General features: G+C 44.1%; 1 protein-coding gene across 1 annotated transcript in view; it reads left to right on the top strand.

Annotated features, from left to right (window-relative positions):
• The window catches only part of XDH (xanthine dehydrogenase), a 60,677-nt gene that overhangs the window by 39,265 nt on the left and 2,011 nt on the right, over positions 1-19,401 (top strand). The window contains 21 exon segments of the mRNA XM_049784232.1: positions 852-971; positions 1,407-1,503; positions 2,555-2,679; positions 3,391-3,524; positions 3,651-3,738; positions 4,863-4,949; positions 5,654-5,857; positions 6,056-6,189; positions 7,312-7,334; positions 7,337-7,366; positions 7,369-7,391; positions 7,790-7,885; positions 9,131-9,259; positions 9,297-9,300; positions 9,806-9,822; positions 9,824-9,877; positions 12,074-12,126; positions 14,186-14,300; positions 15,172-15,237; positions 16,464-16,652; positions 18,992-19,168. Coding sequence (XP_049640189.1) covers positions 852-971; positions 1,407-1,503; positions 2,555-2,679; positions 3,391-3,524; positions 3,651-3,738; positions 4,863-4,949; positions 5,654-5,857; positions 6,056-6,189; positions 7,312-7,334; positions 7,337-7,366; positions 7,369-7,391; positions 7,790-7,885; positions 9,131-9,259; positions 9,297-9,300; positions 9,806-9,822; positions 9,824-9,877; positions 12,074-12,126; positions 14,186-14,300; positions 15,172-15,237; positions 16,464-16,652; positions 18,992-19,168 — 1,965 coding nt within the window.

The following is a 19,401-nucleotide window of genomic DNA, read 5'->3' as shown; positions in this document are numbered from 1 at the left end:
GACTTCACTAATCAGTTGCCACATTCCAACCTGGGACTATTTCAACAGGCTTCTAGTACTGAAACATCAGAACAAACTTTGAGATGAAGTGAATTTGTCCTCTGATACTAATGATCTTCAAGTTCTAATCCAATTCGACGGATGCTATATACTTAGAAAAAAAGCACAAATCCTATAATAGTAAGAGAAGCAAAGAGCTTTTGTTTTTATTTATTTTTTAATTTAAAATTTATAATATATTTATTTAAGCATCATGATTACAAACATGTTTGTAGCTGAGTTTCAGTTACAGAAAAGAACCCTCCCCCAATCACCAGTGCAATCTTTCCATCATCAATGCCCTCTTTTTCCCTCCTCCCCCATCCCTGCCTACATTCAAGACAGGCATTCTATTTCTCTCACTCATTATCATTGTCATGACAGTTGTTAGTGTAGTTATTTCTCTAACTGCACTCACACTTTTTGTGATAAGCACCACATCATGAGCCGGTCCTTCCAGTCCTCATATCTATTGTCTCTAGGTATTATTATAATAATGTCTTTTATTTTTCTTAAATCCCACAGATGAGTGAGACTATTCTATATCTATCTCTTTCCCTCTGACTTACTTCACTCAGCATAATAGTTTCCATGTCCATCACGTATAGGAAAATTTCATGACTTCATTTTTTTTCTGACGGCTGCATAATATTCTATTGAGTATATGTACCACATAAAAAGCCTTTGATTTTTGCAAAAGACTATTGCTGAAATGTGCCTTAATAAGAAGTGGTGAACAGAGATGTCCTTTGCTTTTTTGAACCATGTAGAGCTGCCTGTGACATTCTTTTACAGTCTGGCTATTCTCCTAGGTGACTTGCGTTGGGCATATTATTGGTGCTGTGATTGCTGACACCCCAGAACATGCACAGAGAGCTGCCCTGGGGGTGAAAATCACCTATGATGATCTTCCAGCTATTATCACAATGGAGGTAATTGAGTACGAACTTCCTGTGAAAAAGGCTGGACTCCAGGAGGCATCTTTGTTAGGATTCCCTATACAGGATTAGAGATAGTACTGGGATTGTGTGGCTGTGGGAAATTTTCCCAACCTGATCCTAAATATACTTGGAGCTCTCACTTTAACAACCAGCCCAAATTCTTTCTTCCTTAGCCCTGACTAATTCTCTAAGAAATTCTCTGCTTTTCTTCAAGATCAGGGTTGTCCATTGATACTGGAAGTAAGAAAGGACTAGGACTCCATGAGATGCCCAGGAACTTCCTGGAATCTATAAAAGAAAGTGTTAGAGATGCACGTGTGAAAAGGGAGGACTCCTTTTCCCCAAGTTCTTCCCTCCTCCCAACCAGATAGAAACTTCTTCTTTTCCTAAGAGCCAAGTCACTGAGAATTCTTTTTTGATCCTTAGGAAGCTATAAAAAACAATTCCTTTTATGGACCTGAGCTGAAGATTGAGAAAGGCAACCTCACAAAGGGCTTTTCTGAAGCTGACAATGTGGTTTCAGGTACAACGGCATTGCAGTGTGTGTGTGTGTGTGTGTGTGTGTGTGTGTGTGTGTGTGTGTGTGTCTGAGATGAGCTGCAGCAGTGGGGGGATCTGCTCTGTTCTGCAGAGCGGATGGGGGCACCTGACATAGGAGTAAAATGCAAGAGCTCACCTGAGTCTTGAAGCAGGGAAGTGAGTTCTTCATAGAAGTCCCTGGTTGGGAACAGGGACAGGAGTGATAGCACGGTGGTAGGGCATTTGCCTTGCATGTGGCCGACCTGTGACAGGCTTGGGTTTGATCCTCAGCATCCCATATGGTCCCCTGTACCTTCCAGGAGCGATTTCTGAGTGCAGAACCAGAAATAACCCCTGAGACTGCTGGGTATGGCTCCCCACCCCCAAGGAAAAAAAAAAGAAGTCCCTGGTTGAAGAGCTTGCAGCCTCTTAAGTCTCTGTACTCCTGTCTCTAGGGTAGTGCCTGTGACTATAGGCTGGTTGTGGGGATGTTAATTTGGCAGACTAGCCTGGGTCTTTTCCTCTCATAATTTTATGTTGAAGCTTTCCCCCCAAGGCAGGGTTCCATCACTAGTGGTCCAACCACCCAAATGACTGATTTAATTTATTTCTGAAAGCTCCTCATTGTTGTTATTTTGGTGAGGTAAGGGCAGTCCTGGTGGTGCTCAGGTGTAGCAGTTGTCTGGGGTTAGTAGAGTTACACTGAGCAGTGCTTGAAGGAGAAGCTCTGGATGTTTTTGGCCTTCTTATCACATCCATTAATTTCTTCTTTACTTCAAGAGTTTACAACAAGAGTTTCAAAGTCTAATTTCCTTCAGTTGTTGTAACATGCCAGGCACATGTCTCAGTCACACTGGTTTCTTTGTTGAGGGGGTGTGTTTCCTTTCTCAAATGGATAATAGTAAGAGTTAACCCACCTATGGGGAGCATGAAGTTTGTTGGGAGTGGTTGGTTTTTCCCCAGGGGTGCTGAGGGAGTGTACTGAACTTTATAAGCAAATCTGTATCCCCTATGTACACGGGCTTACTGTATGTGGGGCCTTTTTACTCTCCCAGGTGAACTCTACATTGGGGGTCAAGAGCACTTCTACCTGGAGACACACTGCACCATTGCTGTGCCCAAAGGAGAGGCAGGAGAGATGGAACTCTATGTGTCCACACAGAATACCACAAAAACCCAGGTTAGTGTTGGGGGACAGCATAAGCACAGGGCATGGAAGGAGTGGGAAGAAAGGGGTCTGTGTGGATCAAAGGGAATTTGAGGGTTGTGATATTGGAGTCATAAACTGTGTCATGGAGTGGCTTCTGTGAATGGTCTTGGCGTCAGTTTCCTTATCTCTGAATTGGGACTTGGCAGATATTATAATGTATTTGAACACTAGGAGAGACCCAATCTCAGTATCTGTCATTCCAGTACCCCAAGGATTTGGTTTATTCAGAGCTGTATTCTGCCTCCCCCTCCTTCTGTAAATTGAAGGTGATGAATCAAATGTTCACCCTTGCTCAAGTGACCAAGTACTCATCCCAAACTATCCATAACAACTTGTGATATACCCATTTCTCTCTTGCCTGTAATATCACAAGATTGCCAGTGTTCTTGGCTACGGACTTCACCCTGTACCTCCATCTTTCTGCCCAGATTGACTGAATTTAAGCCTTGCAAGTGTGCAGAAAACAACTGCTTCCTACTTTGAAATCAGCCTCAATGATTGAGGGTGCTGGACCCCAATATACACCAGCAGGATGTAGCAGGAGTGGGGTGGGATCCCAATTCAAGGTAGTTCCCAAGCCACCAAAGATGACTACCGAGATGGGCAGGGGTCTAGGCTCTTGTGCCTGATGAAAGGTGGCAGAATGTGTTCAGTGCAAATGCTTTTCTCTTTTGTCTCTAGGCTTTTGTTGCAAAAATGTTGAATGTCCCAGAAAACAGGATTGTGGTCCGTGTGAAGAGAATGGGAGGAGGTTTTGGAGGGAAAGAGACCAGGAGCACTGTGGTGTCCACAGCTGTGGCCTTAGCTGCACATGTGTGAGTGCTCCCTGAAGTCTTTGGGAGGACAAGAAGGCTGCCTCTGGAGGAAGGCCTTCTGGATTTTGTTAACATTGGGCAGGCATCGAGGTTTCCATGTTTCTAATCATGTGATGCCTCTCTCAGGACTGGCCGGCCTGTGCGTTGCATGCTGGATCGGGATGAAGACATGCTGATAACGGGTGGCAGGCATCCCTTCCTAGCCAAATACAAGGTACTAGATGATGGGCTGTGCCCAGTGGGCAATGCTATCTTCCTGGAAACCCAAGGGCAGAGATGCAAGATTTGCACTGTTCCGACCTTTCCCTGCAGAAGTTCAAGGACAAAATGAGAACCAAAGATTCTGAATCATTGAGTGGTGGAAGTGGGACAAAGTGGGGGGAAGGAAAGACTAGAATGTCCTTTCCCATGAAAGGTGCAGGGTGGTGTTCCCCACTATCTGATTTGGTGGAGTCTTACAGTGATCTTTGTCCACTTAGGCTCAAAAGTGTGATTTATCAGCAGACCTGGGGTGGGGCTCTCTGTAGAGTGCTCAGTGTTCTTGCACTCATGCCCTGGTGCCAGTCTCTAAATAATGTCTCAGGCGTTGATAATGAGGCATCCAGCTTCCCAGAGCTTCTGGGACATGGATTGTTAGACTAAGTCTCTGCTCTGTTGGACCCTGGACAGCCAGACACTGCCCACATCATCTGTGCACTGTGCACTGGACTTTTCTGGAAGTCTCCGGATGATGACAGACCCTGTTCCTACCACACACTCTCCCCTCCACACTCCAGCTGAACCAACTTCCACTGTGCTCTATCAGCTAGGACCCCACTCTTCAGAACTGGATTTGCCCATCTTCCTTTTTAGTCACAAATTGAACTCCACCAAAGGATCTGTCTCTATCAGCATTGAAACATGGGAAGGATTTCTCTTATTCTTGGATCTTGAGGATCAGAGAACATCCCTTGATTATTTGAGGTCCCAGTTTCCTAGCCGAGGAAATGGCCAGTGGGTTAATTTCAGGGGTTACAGAGGAAAGTAGGGTCAAGAGCACATTCAGACTCCAGCAGAGTGAAATCCACTGTCTGCCAGCCAGATGCTGCAGGGTAACCCCTACTTTATGCTTTTGCACCCCACTCCTACCTTCTCAACTTATTCTAGAACCAGGAACTGGAAGGAGTGTTAGGAAAGGGGAGCTTAGGATAGGGAGGCCTTTGGGATGGGCTTCACTGTGAAGTTCTGGGACATCCTTTACTTTCTATCTTTGCTACCTGGCAAGGTGGTCTGCAGCTAGCCCTAGGGGGTCAGGGGAGCAATGGACAGACTTGTGAGAAATACTTCTCTCTCTGTCAGGTTGGCTTCATGAAGACAGGGAAGATCGTGGCTCTGGAGGTGGAGCACTACAGCAATGCAGGAAACACCTTGGACCTCTCTCAGAGTGTAAGTGGGGCTACCTCCACTTCCCTGTAGGGGTCCCAGCTCCTTGGTCTACACCTGCAGCATGCTTCATGCCTCACCTTTTCTTGTCTGTTCTGGGTTAATCTCTGCGCTGAGACCATTGAACTAACCTTCTGATTAGAGATAATTCTTGTTCAAGGGAGTGTGGGAATGATCAAAGATCAAAGTTATTATAAAGCATGATGCATAACAACTGTATGAGTGTGTGTATGTGTGCGTCTATGTGTGTGTGAGTAATGAGTACATGGCACATGACTGGAAGCACAGAAAGAGTGAATGCAAAACTATACAACCACTGGCTGTGATTAAGGGAACATAGATTTGTCTTATCTACACTTTATTTTTCTTATGATGCCTAAATAACTTACTCTTGGTAATGCTTAGTTTCTCTCAATTACTCTTAGTATCATAGTTATTCCTTAAAACATCTACTACAATTGTAGCATCTACTACAATTCACCTACCATGGTTACCCTATGGGCTCGTGTAACTTAAATGCTTTTAGAAAATATGAGTTGCACAATTGTGCCTCAAATCTGAGATTTCCCAGAGGTTTTGAGAGGCAAAGGACCAGCAGAAGGACTGGGAAGGGACCACTGGGGGCTGAGAATACAGGATGGGAGAGGCCTGGAAGTCTTTTTGAAACAAATGTGCTATTTCTTCCCTTCCAATATCCTCTACTTTAGATCATGGAACGTGCCCTATTCCACATGGATAACTGCTATAAAATCCCCAACATCCGGGGCACTGGACGACTGTGCAAGACCAACCTTCCCTCCAATACGGCATTCCGGGGTTTTGGGGGTCCTCAGGGGATGCTCATTGCTGAATATTGGATGAGTGATGTAGCAGTGACCTGTGGGCTGCCTGCTGAGGAGGTGAGTTGGGAAGTTGGTGGCACAAGTCACTTTTGGAGTCATGGTGGCATCCTACCCTGGCATCTTCCATGGGCAGAGAAAATAGGCAGGCACACGCCTTTGAGGGGCTGAGAACTGAATTGAGGTTGGGTTCTCCCTACCCCACACTCTGGGGTCTCTTGCTCCTGGCAAGGCCTCAGGTTCCATGTCCGTGGGAAGGTGCGGAAGAAGAACATGTATCGAGAAGGCGACCTGACCCACTTCAACCAGAAGCTGGAAGGTTTCACCTTGCCCAGGTGCTGGGACGAGTGCATGGCTAGCTCAGAGTACAAGGCTCGGCGCAGTGAAGTGGACAAGTTTAACAAGTAAGGCTGGAGGGGAGGAAACCCGCTTTCTGGCACACTCTGAGGGTTCCAGGACTCTCTCTCCATGGAACCACGCCTAACTAAGAAGGGATGAGGCTATGGGGTTGGCCACTAGCCATCAGTCTCTTTATAATCCTAGAATAAGTATTCCCTTGGTGCTGCCAATTCTCCTTTGCATGCTTGCTTGCCTTCTGGGCACACAGAGTTCTTCGGGACTCTGGCCCAAAGCTGTGACTACCCCCCTACGTACCTGTGCCTGACACTAAGCTATACATTCCAGTTGGCTTAGAACCCATCTTAGGCACCTCATTTTGATGATCTGCAAAGTGGTGTTGGCATCTTCGTTGAGTCCCCTAGATGAAATATGTAACATTGAGGGAAACCAGAAACCTTCTTGCCTCACCTTTTCTTGTCTGTCCTAGGTTAATCTCTGCACTAAGACCATTGAACTAACCCTCTGATTAGAGATGATCCTTGTTCAAGGGAGTGTGGGTAATGATCAAAGATCAAAGTTATTATAAAGCATGATGCATAACAACTGTGTGAGTGTGTGTATGTGTGTATTTATGTGTGTGTGTGAATAATGAGTACATGGCACATGATTGGAAGCACAGAAAGTCAGAATGAATGCAAAACTATAAAACCACTGGATGTGATTAAGGAAACATAAATTGGGCTGGAGAGATATCATGGAGGTAGGGCATTTGCCTTGCATGCAGAAGGACAGTGGTTCGACATCCAGCCGATCTCATATGATTACTTGAGCCTGCCAGGAGCGATTTCTGAGCATATACCCAGGAGTAATCCCTGAGTGCTGCCAGGTGTGACCCCCCCAAAAAAAAATGGGAACATAAATTTGTTTGTTGGATTCTGCTGGTTCCAGGTCACCTGGCACTAACTCTCAATCAGGAGAAATATTTCAAGTTGGGAGCCTCCCATTGCTCCCGTGGGATCCCCTACTCAAGAACTCTTTTTACACCATTGGACAGAGAAGGGCACTGCAATAAAAGACAAGAAGTCCAAGCAACTCCATGCCTTGCTCTGAATTTACAAACTGTTAACTTGGATAAATGCTCCTTGGAACCCTATATACTATTGAGATGATTTCTTTTATCTTCCCAGGGAGAATTGTTGGAAAAAGAGAGGCTATGCATCATTCCAACCAAATTTGGGATAAGCTCACTCTTTCTTTCCTGAATCAGGTAATTTCCTTTTCCCTTTTCCCAGAGGAGATTTCCTCTCTGGGAGAAACCTCCTTCCCCTAGAAGTGTCCATGTGGGACAGGGAGGGGGGATATCCCTATCACAGGTCAGGTCTGACCAGAAGATCTCTGTTGAGAGCTAAATTTTCCTATCCCTTCTGTTCCAGTGTGTCATGGGACATTGAGAGCAAGCAAAGAGTTGGAGATCTGGGGTCCCATGGTGCTTTCCTTTCTGGACTTTCATCTATGGGTGGCCAAAGCCATTTGACCTTTCTCTCAGACTGGGAGAGTGAGAGAAATATGAAAAAGAAAAATTTGCTTCCAATAGCTGTCTCATTAAATCATTACATAAGTTACCCTAGACCCCACCCATTTTATAGCTGACCCTCTTTTCCACAGGCTGGAGCTCTGGTGCATGTCTATACAGATGGCTCTGTGCTGCTGACACATGGAGGCACAGAGATGGGCCAAGGCCTTCATACCAAGATGGTCCAGGTGAGCTACCTGGAAGCTGAATGTCCTCCCAACCCCATGGGGCCTCCCTGAGGAAGGGACTTTGAGACAGGTCAGTGGAATATGCTAGAAGACAAAGCAGGCCTTGGGTCCAATGCTTGGGTCCTAGTTCTACTGCTTGTTAATATGACTTAGATACACCCATTCTTTTTGGTCTTGATGTCTTCATTAGTGCAGTGGGGTTGACCAGTTGATCCCTCAAGTGATGATGGATGTGCTAGAGCTCAGAGAGAGGTAGGCATGTCATTAGATATAAGCTGCTCATTTCCCATGAAGGATGGTGCTGGAACCAGCGTGTAGGTCTATGACTTGTCCCATCAACACATGTTACTCCTTCCTACAATCTTCTCACTCCCTTCCCTTTTCTCTTGGAAACCACCAGAGGTTTCCACTGTCAAAGAGTTATTTTCATTGTTTTGATATTTGATTGGTAATTTATATTTCACGTAGGAATAACCTATTTGGTTGTTCACTTCCTTACTTGCTTCATTAAGTAAAATTCTCTTTAGTGTTATCTATACTGCTGCCCAAAGCAAGACTCCATCTTTAGGCAGAAAAATGTAGTGTTCATAAGAAATTGGATCTTCATTTCTCTGTTCTTCATTGGTAGGCATTAAGGTTGAATTTGTGTTTAAACTGGTGTAATTATGTTCTCTAGCTAAATTCCAGGGTTCATTTTTAAAGCAAATTTTTTTGGGGGCACACCTAGTAGTGCTCAGGGGTTACTTTTGAATCTGTGCTCAGAAATTACTCCTGGTTCAGGGGACCTTATAAGATGCTGGGGATCAAGGCCATGTCCCTCCTGGGTCAGCCACATGCAAGGCAAATGCCCTACCACTATGCTAACCACCCTGACCCCAAAAGCATGGTGCTCAGGAGTTACTTCTGGCTCTGCACTTGGAAATCATCCCTGGCAGGCTCAGGGGACCATATGGGATGCCTGGTATTGAACTGGAGTCGGTCCCAGGTTGGCCATAAAAGTACTTATAGTCACTATTAGGTTTATACATTATTTTAGTCCAATTAAATTACTTGAGTAATTTCTCCTGGAAAGATTGGGTGACTCTCTAAAGCATTGTTTCAGGTAGATGTAGGAACTTGTCAGTCTCCTAGGATTACAGTTTGCTCACTTCTTCTTGTCTTTGGAATTGGAAACCTTACTCTTTTCTCCAGGAAAAGGCAACCAAGTCCCCTTTCCCTTGAAGCTGATGCTGTCCCTTTACACAGGTGGCCAGCAAAGTTCTGAAAATACCCACTTCTCTGATCTACATCAGTGAGACCAGCACGAACACAGTGCCCAACACCTCTCCCACAGCTGCCTCTGTCAGCACTGACATCAACGGACAAGCTGTCTATGTAAGCAGTCTTGGGGGATGGAAAATATCTGGGAGAGGAGGGTTCTTTTCTGCTCCTGAAAGGTGACTTTACCTTTCACTAAGTGATTTGGGAATTTTGTTCCTCAAAGACCAAGCTAAGAGACAATCCTGAACCCAAATCACTACAGAAGATGGGAAGGGTGTTAGAGGTATGAGGGTGGGGGCTGGTTCTGGGAACACATCCCTGGTATTAGAATGAATCATAGGCACAGGAATACAATTGAACCCTGCTATAGGGGTCAGCCAAGTCAGACCTTCTTGATTATCTTTTCATGTGAGGTGGCCTCAAGCCAAGGCTCTGAGGGTAAAAGGTATCACCCTGGAGCCATCAAACATTTCACCTTGTCTACTGGTGCTTGGCATCAGGAAGTACTCTCTAATTAAAGGCTAGTGTGTTTTTCTGGGGTCTGGGATCTTTGTAAGATAGAAGATAAGGCTGTTTGAGTGACCTGTTGAGCACAGCCCTTGGCTGCTTTAGGTTGGAGACATCGAGGACTAAAGTGTCTGGTGTGTGCTTGTAGGGAAGCATGTCAGACCATTCTCAAAGAGGTTGGCACCCTTCAAGGAAAAGAACAAAAATGGCTCCTGGAAAGACTGGGTAAGTCTGAGCACATCCACATCACTACAGTAAAGGGTAGAGAGTTATCATTCTATGATATCCACTGGACATGAGTTACTAGCAAAGAGGAATACTCAGAATAAATACCGAATTCCTGAGGTAGAGTCTTAACATTACTTGTTGTCTCTTAGGGTTAAGAGTCTCTGGAGAAAATGTTGTTGTCCTTAATCTGTGGGAATTGAAGATTGGGCTTCTCCAAACCCGAGGAGACTGAGTGGGGGAAATAGTTGGGTGGGGCTCACTTTGAGGCCTTGCTTCACTCAGGCTTAGCCCCAATAGCCCACTTAACTTGAAGAGGTTTTCTATACCTTTTTCTCTGAGCACTGTCCTTAAGATTCCTTTCCTTACCCAGCACTGGAATTGGGACACACTGAGGTTCTCTCTGAGAGAGAGAAAGAGAGAGAGAGAGAGACAGAGAGAGAGACAGAGAGAGACAGAGAGAGACAGAGAGAGAGACAGAGAGACAGAGACAGACAGAGACAGAGAGAGACAGAGAGAGACAGAGAGAGACAGAGAGAGACAGAGACAGAGAGAGAGAGGATAAGATGATAAGAAGTTAGTCAAAACTCATGTCATTGTGTTATTTAAGGATCAACAAGTCATTCTGATATGAGCCCTGTTTCCTATGCTGCCAAACCCAAATTTGGGTTCTCATTGCTTGAAGGTCAATATATTTAAGAAACACAAATTGATGTGAGAAAAAAAGTTTATTTAGGTGTTGGGGCCTTGTAAATAAGTCTCATCACATTGACACTTAAATTGATGCTGGGTTTTTTATTTTTGGTTGTTTATTTTTGGACCACACCCGGCGGTGCTCAGGGGTTACTCATGGCTCTGTGCTCAGAAATCGCTCCTGGCAGGCTTGGGGGATTATATAAGATGCTGGGATTCGAACCAGGGTCTGTTCTGTGTTGGCCTCGTGCAAGGCAAATGTCTTACTGCTGTGCTATCGCTCTGGTCCCTTGCTGCAGTTTTTTTTTTTTAATTTAGTATGGATATTTCAGTCAATGTTAATGCCTTTACTTGTCATAAGATTTGTCTTCAACTACTGACCATGGTGTCCAGTGTTCTCTATGAGTAACTAACCCCCTGAAGACTATTGGCATCAGGTGTGACCTGAAACTGCAGGCATCAAATCACCTTAGTGCCTTCACAGTGTTTTATAAAAGCCTTATCACCACTAAGATCTATATTTTTTCTTTTTATATTTTTTTTTAATTTTTTTTTTGGGCCACACCTGGTGACACTCAGGGTTTACTCCTGGATATGTGCTTAGAAATCACTCCTGGCTTGGGGGGACCATGTGGGACACCAGGGAATCGAACTGCAGTCCATCCTAGGTCAGCCACGTGCAACTGCCCTACTGCTGCGCCACAGCTCTGGCCTCTACTTGGTCCCAGATAGATTAGTACATAGGTTAGTGTATGAATAGATAGGGTTGTAAGATCCTCTACATTTCTCTAAACCTTAGCCTTCTCATCTACAATTATCTAATAATGTTGCATTATTATTAGAGGGTAATATGAACATAAAATGTAATAGTAATAGTAAAAAGAACTTGAAATTTGACAGTGATCATAAAAATGACCATGATGCAATTCAACAACAAATGAAATTTGCTAGAGTGACAAAAAATTTTCATAAAGACATGGATTGTATATATGGATGATAGATGAACATCTTAATGAATAATACTATAAATATAAGCACAAAGTCAGCGCACTAAGCATCAAGTGAACCACAGAGCATTGTTAAAATGGCCTGGGTAGGAAGTCATCATTAAAAAGGAGATGTGTTTCCTTGTCTGTTTGCTGAGGGAAGAGGTTTTGATGGGAAAGATAGCGAGCAACCACTGAAGGTGCAGAGGTATAGGACATGGTCGAGAGAGAGTCAACACTTCAGTATGGCTGCAGTGTGTGGGCTTGGTAGTGTGGGAAGGAGTGAGATGCTAAACATCTACTTCTAGATGAGAACTCATAAAAAATTCGAGAGGACACTTTGGGATGCTGAGAACCTGGTCCAGGGGTGCGAAGGGAATTCTTTGGGATCAGGTCACTGGTTAAAAATTTTATAAGATTCACACCAAGGAGGAAAATGAGCTCCTGGGAGATTCATGGCAGGTTAGGGTTATTGGGTACCATAATTACTCTTTGTGATGACTGCCTCCTTCCCTAGGTCTTAGATGCCTACCAGAATGCTGTGAGCTTGTCTGCTACTGGATTTTACAAGTGAGTGTGGTGCCAACCTTATCCATTATGTACTAGGTGATTCTCCTAACCTTCCAGTATCCTCTATTTTGAATTCTTCCAGCTTGGTACTAGGAGGAATACATTCCACTCAAACTTTTATTTTGTTCAATAGATTTCCACTCATTTCATTTAAAAGATACTTGAAATATCATAGGGTTATTCTGCCAGTTCTAAGGACCACGGAATTAATCTACTAATTCTGTTCCAAGAAACAAAAGCAAAAGCTGCCATATCTTTTTTGGGGGGGTGGGGGAGAAGGCACAACCAGGTGATGCTCAGGGGTTACTCCTGGCTATGCACTCAGAAATCTCTCCTGGCTTGGGGAACCATAGGGACGCAAGGCAAACTCCCTACTCCTGTGCGATCATTTCGGCTCCCAAAACTGCCATATCTAAGGAATTGTTTTATTGTTCTGGTCTTAAAATTTAGCATTTCACTTGGGAAAACTTAGAGGTTCTCTTTGAACTGGCTTTCCCACTTACAATAAAGAAAATAATCAACTGCTTGTTGTTGATAATTAAGGTACCTAGTTCTGAGTTACTCAGCTCTGTAACTTTGTTCTACTGGAAAATTTCCCCCTAAAGAAATGGAGGACTTTGAGCTTATGGTCTTGTTATAAAATGCAGAACTGAGTAGAATTCACAGTGAGCTTTACAAAAGAACACCATCTTTTTTATAACTTGAAAATCCAGTAGCAGCAAGGGCAGCTAAGGGTACAACTCATCTAATTTAGGAATCATAAAAGGCAATTTGTTGACTCTCCACAAGACTCTTCAGTTCTCTCTGGGAAATAAAGCTAATACCCTTTCTTCTGTAGATGGATGGGGGTGGAAAATTGCTCAGTCTTTTCTTTAAAAAGTTTTATGTAATCACATGAAGCCCTGTAACTCTATTTATTAGGTGAAATTCTGTTTCTTCAGGGCTCCCCCGGTTTTTTGACTCACAGTCACAAATGAGTGTAGATTTCCCCGGAAGGTCTCTTTCATTTCTGGAGTTCATTAAACTGGGGTTCTGTCAGAGAAAACTCAGAGATAGATGGAGAAGTCAGAGATCAGAGAAGACGGTAGTGGGATGATGGAGAAATAATAAAGAGGTGAAGACACTTGCTTTGCATGAGGCCAACCCTGGTTTGACTCACAGTAGTGTGTGGTCCTCCCAGGCACCATTTAGACCTCAAAACTCATCCCCCTGTTAAAAAGAAGGTAATGTTTTCTCCCAGAAATGTTGACCTACAACTCTGTGTTGATCTTGTTTTCATGCAGAATTTATTCCATCCAGTCTAATTCTTTCTCTGAAATTGTATAAAACCACAGATATACAGAGAACATAAACCCTGGGTGTGAGAACACACAAGTGCAAATTGGGAGTGGAAGATGTTCAATACTCACAGAGGAGAAATGGGACCATGGGATTTTGTTAGCAGAAGAGGTTTGAGGCATGTTGGTTGCTTTTCTAGAGGTGTACCCTCTGCACCCAGGCACTCAGGAGCTACTTACCATGGTGACCTTCACCTTGGAAACAACGAACACCTTGGAAACTGAGTAGATGAGCTTGTTGTGAATAGCCCAGGAGCTGGCTCAGGTAGAATTCGCTCAAAGATTGTTTCCCAGGATTTTGAATTCTGGTCCAGTAGTTCCTATGGAATGGGATGTCCATATTCCTCATGACCCAGGCCAACCAACCCCCTCTGATTTTACCTGTTGAGGCTGACATGCTGACTCTACACACTATATTCAGATGAGGCCATTGACAAAATGGCAGAGAAAAGACACACATGGTGGAACGCTGGTGTTCTGTCTGCAGATTCAAAATGTTCAAAACTCTTAGAGCATGAACAGATGAATGAACAATAAAGTCTTGAGTGCTTTACATGACAGAAACCCAACTACAGTCATATTTGTAATCAAAATGTTTATAAAGATATTAATAAAAAATCTTGAGTGCTTTTAAGATTTTGGAGGAAAAACCGATTGTGTGGGAAGCCTGGAGGAAGTGTTCATCATAACATCAGTGTAATGTTTTCTTCTTTCTCCTCCAGAACACCCAACCTGGGCTACAGCTTTGAGACCAACTCAGGGAATCCCTTCCACTACTTCAGCTACGGGGTGGCTTGCTCTGAAGTAGAGATCGACTGTCTGTCAGGGGATCATAAGGTAACATACTCACACAACTTAGATCTAAGGGCTAGAAGAGAAAAGAAATAGCTCTACTGAAATACCAAATAGCTGACAGATACAGGATTTAGGGTGAGAAAAATTGTGTCTATTAGGACTCTGCCAACTTTTTTTAAAACAGTTTATTTATTTATTGGTTTTTGGGCCATATTTGGCGATGTTCAGGGGTTACTCCTGACTCTGTGCTCAGAAATAGCTCCTGGCAAGCTCGGGGGGGGGGCATATGGGATGCCAGTAATCAAACTGAGTCTGCCCTGGGTTGGTCGCATGCAAGGCAAATACCCTACCACTGTGCTATCTCTCCAATCTCCTCTGCCAACTTACTATCAAAAACACATAGAAACCCTTTTAGGCTTTCTGAACCACAGGGACTTTCAATGATTTAATTCTGCCCTCTTAGTGAGGAAACATCCTCAAATTAGAAAACTAGTGAGCATAAGGTTTGTATTAGCTTAAAGTGAGTTTTATGTCATGTTCATGTCACTACATATTCCTTCTCTGGTTTTATTCCAGTTGTTAAATATATAAAAGGCTAATTATTATTTTATGGGTTTTGCAAACATTGTTTTTCAGCCAATGAAAGATAGCTGATCTCTACTCTGGGCTGCCTAGACTTGGGTTCTGGAAGCCCAGAGCTGTGCCTAGGTATTTCAGGTTTCTGAGAAGACATTACTGCTTGCTGTTATTGCTCCAGATGTTTAGAATGCAAACATTTGCAGTGACATGGCAGTGGACCTAGGGGATAACCCACTTCTGAAGTACTCTTGATTGGGCACTTAATAGCTTTGGGCACCCAAGATCTAGCTGTTAACCCACACCCTTACTTTTTCTCAAATATGCTTCTATTTAGAACCTGCGCACAGACATCGTGATGGACGTGGGATCCAGTCTGAACCCTGCTATTGATATTGGTCAGGTAAGATCACCAGGGGGTGAGGATAGTGGCAGGTAGATAACACTGCCCCAGCACTCTCTCCCCAGGGTTACCAACCCCACATCTCGTTCAATGTGACATTTTTTTCTGTGAGATCTGGTAGCAAATATTCTCCCTCAGTGTGAGATTTAGGGTGGTGATAACTTGACTTTTCACATATGCCTGAAGATGACTTAAATGGCATTCAGCTCTCCAAGAATAAGCTGATGAATAGGGGAATACTGGGGGCACACTTGGACACATGCCCACATATATGTATCTGCCCACATATCCCCACAATGCTAACACATATGCCACACATCTGTACATGGGTCACGTAGAAATTCACTCATATACAGAAATGCACAACAAAACCCCACACATGGCACTTTTGCATACATATGTTCCCATGTACATAAACATGCCTGGCACATGTGTGTACACAGGATAAGGGGGCACATCAAATGAAAGATGACTGAGTCTGGGGTTGCTACCAATGGGTCACAAGCTTTTCCCCATAATTCCTTTCCCATCCTGGGCAACTTCTGCACTTCTGGGAGTAAAAATTCTTTAGTATAGAGGTGAGAAGAGAAGATGGGAGGACACGGAGGACAAAAGACACTCCAGAATGGGCAGGAGGAACAAGGCAGCAAACACAGAGTGAGCTGGTCAGGGGGTTCCCCTGACTATGTGATCTCTTTCAATTCTGAACAAGGCAGCTGGAAGAGGGGCATGTGGACATTAGAGACTGGGCACATCCCCTAAGAGAGGAATAAGTAACTGAGAAGAGGGGACCATGATCTCAAGGTCTCAAGGGGAAGGCCTGGTGGGGACATAGGGTGTCAGGATCCCCTTTTGAATTAATCCTATGGTTTGGGGCTGTGCAGAAGTGCCTAATACAACTCTGCACATACAAGGGACCTGGAGGGACATGCTCAATTACTCTTAGTCCCTGAGCTCCCTTCTTAATGTGCCTACAGGGAGCAGTTCCCATGGCTCTATAGTCAATGAGGAATGCACCCACAGCCCAGCCCTCCTGCCTGGCTAATGAGTCTGAACCTGCCCTCCCATGTCACAGGCTTCTCTGTTCCTATTCTGGAGAGTTTTCTATGGTAGGGCCAGGCCAGACAGAGGGTGAGATTATTTCCAGTGCCTTTCTAGGTGCCATTCCCAGAAGCTGTCTCTTGGAAATGAGGGCAGGGTGAGCCGTATGTCTGTGCATCCTGCAGGTGGAGGGGGCGTTTGTCCAGGGCCTGGGTCTCTTCACCATGGAGGAGCTGCTCTACTCCCCAGAAGGTTCCCTGCACACCCGGGGCCCTGGCACCTACAAGATTCCTGCCTTTGGCAGCATCCCCACGGAGTTCCGGGTGTCCCTGCTCCGGGACTGTCCCAACAAGAAGGCCATCTATGCATCCAAGGTACTACACTCTGGGTCCATGCTCTGCTAGGGTGATGGTGAGGGGCTGGCTTGTACCTTCAGCAATGGGGGTTTACTGGGGAGGTATATATTTAAGAGAAGAGTGGGGTGTTCTGCCAGGGAGTTGGCCCTGGATGTGGGTGACACCATACTTCTGAGGATGAGCCTGACCTCTTGGTTACTTTAAGACACGCCTTTATTCTATCCCTGACTTCTTGTACTCCTGTCTCAGTGCCTTGCTTCCCAGGCTGGCCTGGTTCTAGAGAGTTGGCACCATCACCAAGGATGGTATCACTGATTTCAACCCTTCAATCACTAGAGCTTATTTGGTTAACTTGAAATGTTCCTGGGGATCAAAGGCTCAGAGGCAGTGTAGGGGCTCCAAGAAGGTGGTATCTGGATGATTCTTTGCAGGGCTCTGCTTCACTGTGATCTTGAATCAGGGTATCTCTGATATTATACTCTGGGGAGTCTAACCAGCTCCAACCAGAAAACATTCAACTACACAGGTCTCAGAAGATACTCTAAGTATGTTGGTAGGATGGCATACATGGGTATTAGACTGGCAGGTAGATGGTTCACCTAAGCTTAGAACCTGCAAGAAAGGGTTAAGTTGATGTCAGAAGTTTTTGTATAGGAGCCAGAGCCAGAGCATAGCAGGAAGGGTGTTTGCTTTACATTCAGCCTACCAGGGTTTGATCCCTGGCATTTTATATGGTACCCACAAGCTTACTAGGAGCAATTTCAGAACTCAGAGAAGTTTTGGCATAAAAATTCCCATAGTTTTTTTATTATTATTCTTTTATTATTCTTTAACAAAACATTGCAAGCCTCCTCCTACTGGTAAGGTGTGACCAGAAAAAAAATCACAAAAACAAAAATAAAAATAGTTAAATGCAAGATAGTAACCCTTTGCCCAGAATAGGTTTGACACGAGTTCTACCTTCTGAAGTTACTGCAGTTTCTATCATCAGCTTGAAAAAAAATCTGACATGGTCAGTCAGAGAGTAAATAAGAGGAGGGATTGAAAAAAAAAGATTTCCTTGAGCTTGGTATTTTATTTATTTATTTATTTATTTATTTATTTATTTATTTGTTTGTTTATTTATGTTTCTGGACTATATTTGGCTGTGCTCAGGACTTACTCTACTTATGGCTGTGTTCAGGACTTACTCTACTTACTCTTGGCTTTGTGCTTTGGGATCACTCCTGGCAGGGCTTGGGGTGGGGGATGGTATTGGGTAACAGGAACCAATCAGTTGGATGCAGGGCAAGTACCCTCCCTATCTGCCGGACTCTCTCCAGCCCATGAGCTTGGTGTTTTAGCAATTGACATCTGATTTCCTTTAAATCTTCTTTGAATGAGCATTGAACCTGATCTGTTCAGATTGTTTTGAATGCCTCTTGATGGACAGTGAAAGCACCCGCTATCTGTCTCTATAAACTGTCCAATAGAAAGGCATCTTTCGAGTCAGTAAAACTGTGCTCTGAGATTCGAAGGAAAGGACCTTGGAATAATGGTGGAGGGATCCTGACACTCTGATGGTGTGTAAGGTGTAGCAGCATTACAAGAATGAAACAATACTATTGGTATGATTGCAAATATATATATATATTTATATATGCATATATACACATAAATAAAGCCATAAAAATTAAAGTTAAATATATTAAACCAAAAGTTTAAAATAAATGTTAAAAAAATGACAGTGATGGCCTGTTTTGGGCATTTCGATGATTGCGTGGGTGCAGTAGGCTTGTACATCATGAGGATAAAACTCAGCAATATTGTAACAATATTACCACAACTAAATAAAAATAAATTTTTGGCCACATCCTGTGATGCTCACAGCTTACTCCTGACTCTGCTTTCAGGGATCACTCCTGCAGTTTCATGGGACCATATGTGGTACCCAGGATTAGACCTGGGCTTTCTGCTTGCAAGGCCAACAAATGCCCTACCTGCAGTACTATTGATCTGACCCATTTTCTTTTTTAAAAATTTTTTTAACTTTTAAAATGTATTTATTTATTTATTAAATTTTAATCAAAGTGCGTTACAAATTCTTCACAGTAATATTTTAGGTACATAGTGATATTGAATCAGAGGGGTTCCTACCACCAACATTGTCCTCCCTCTACCCCTATTCCCAGCATGCATCCCATACCCCCCATTTTTACCTCCCAGGCTACTAGTAGAGGTGGTCCTCTCTGTGTCTAGTATGTTTTAAAGAAAAAGAAGACTTAAGGAGGTTGGGTCATTTACTCCATTCTTGTTGACCCCTTCCTGTTTGAAAGAACATCCCATGTCTGACTCCTACTCCTCTGCTGTCGCTTCAGGCCGTTGGAGAACCACCCCTTTTCCTGGCTTCCTCCATCTTCTTCGCCATCAAGGATGCCATCCGTGCAGCCCGGGCCCAGCACATGGACAGTCACACCAGTGAACTGTTCCAACTTGACAGCCCAGCCACTGCAGAGAAAATCCGAAATGCCTGCAAGGACCAGTTTACTGATCTGGTAGAGTGCCTGTTTGGCTTGTTTTCTTTTTTTTTGCTTGTGTGTGAGACAGGGAGTGTGCAAGGCATGGGTATTTAGACTGTGGGGTATACTACTGCAGAGACCCTGTGAGATTAAATTCTATCTTAGCTTGGTAGCCTGCCATCAGGGCCTCCCAAGCTCTACCCGTCCCCATTGCTCACATGGAAATAGTTCCCTCAATTTATAGGAGAATATCAAGAATCTGCCTAAGC

The sequence above is a fragment of the Suncus etruscus genome, chromosome 12, assembly GCF_024139225.1.
Source record: "Suncus etruscus isolate mSunEtr1 chromosome 12, mSunEtr1.pri.cur, whole genome shotgun sequence".
Classification (NCBI taxonomy): domain Eukaryota; kingdom Metazoa; phylum Chordata; class Mammalia; order Eulipotyphla; family Soricidae; genus Suncus; species Suncus etruscus.
This window is presented reverse-complemented; position numbering and strand designations above follow the sequence as displayed.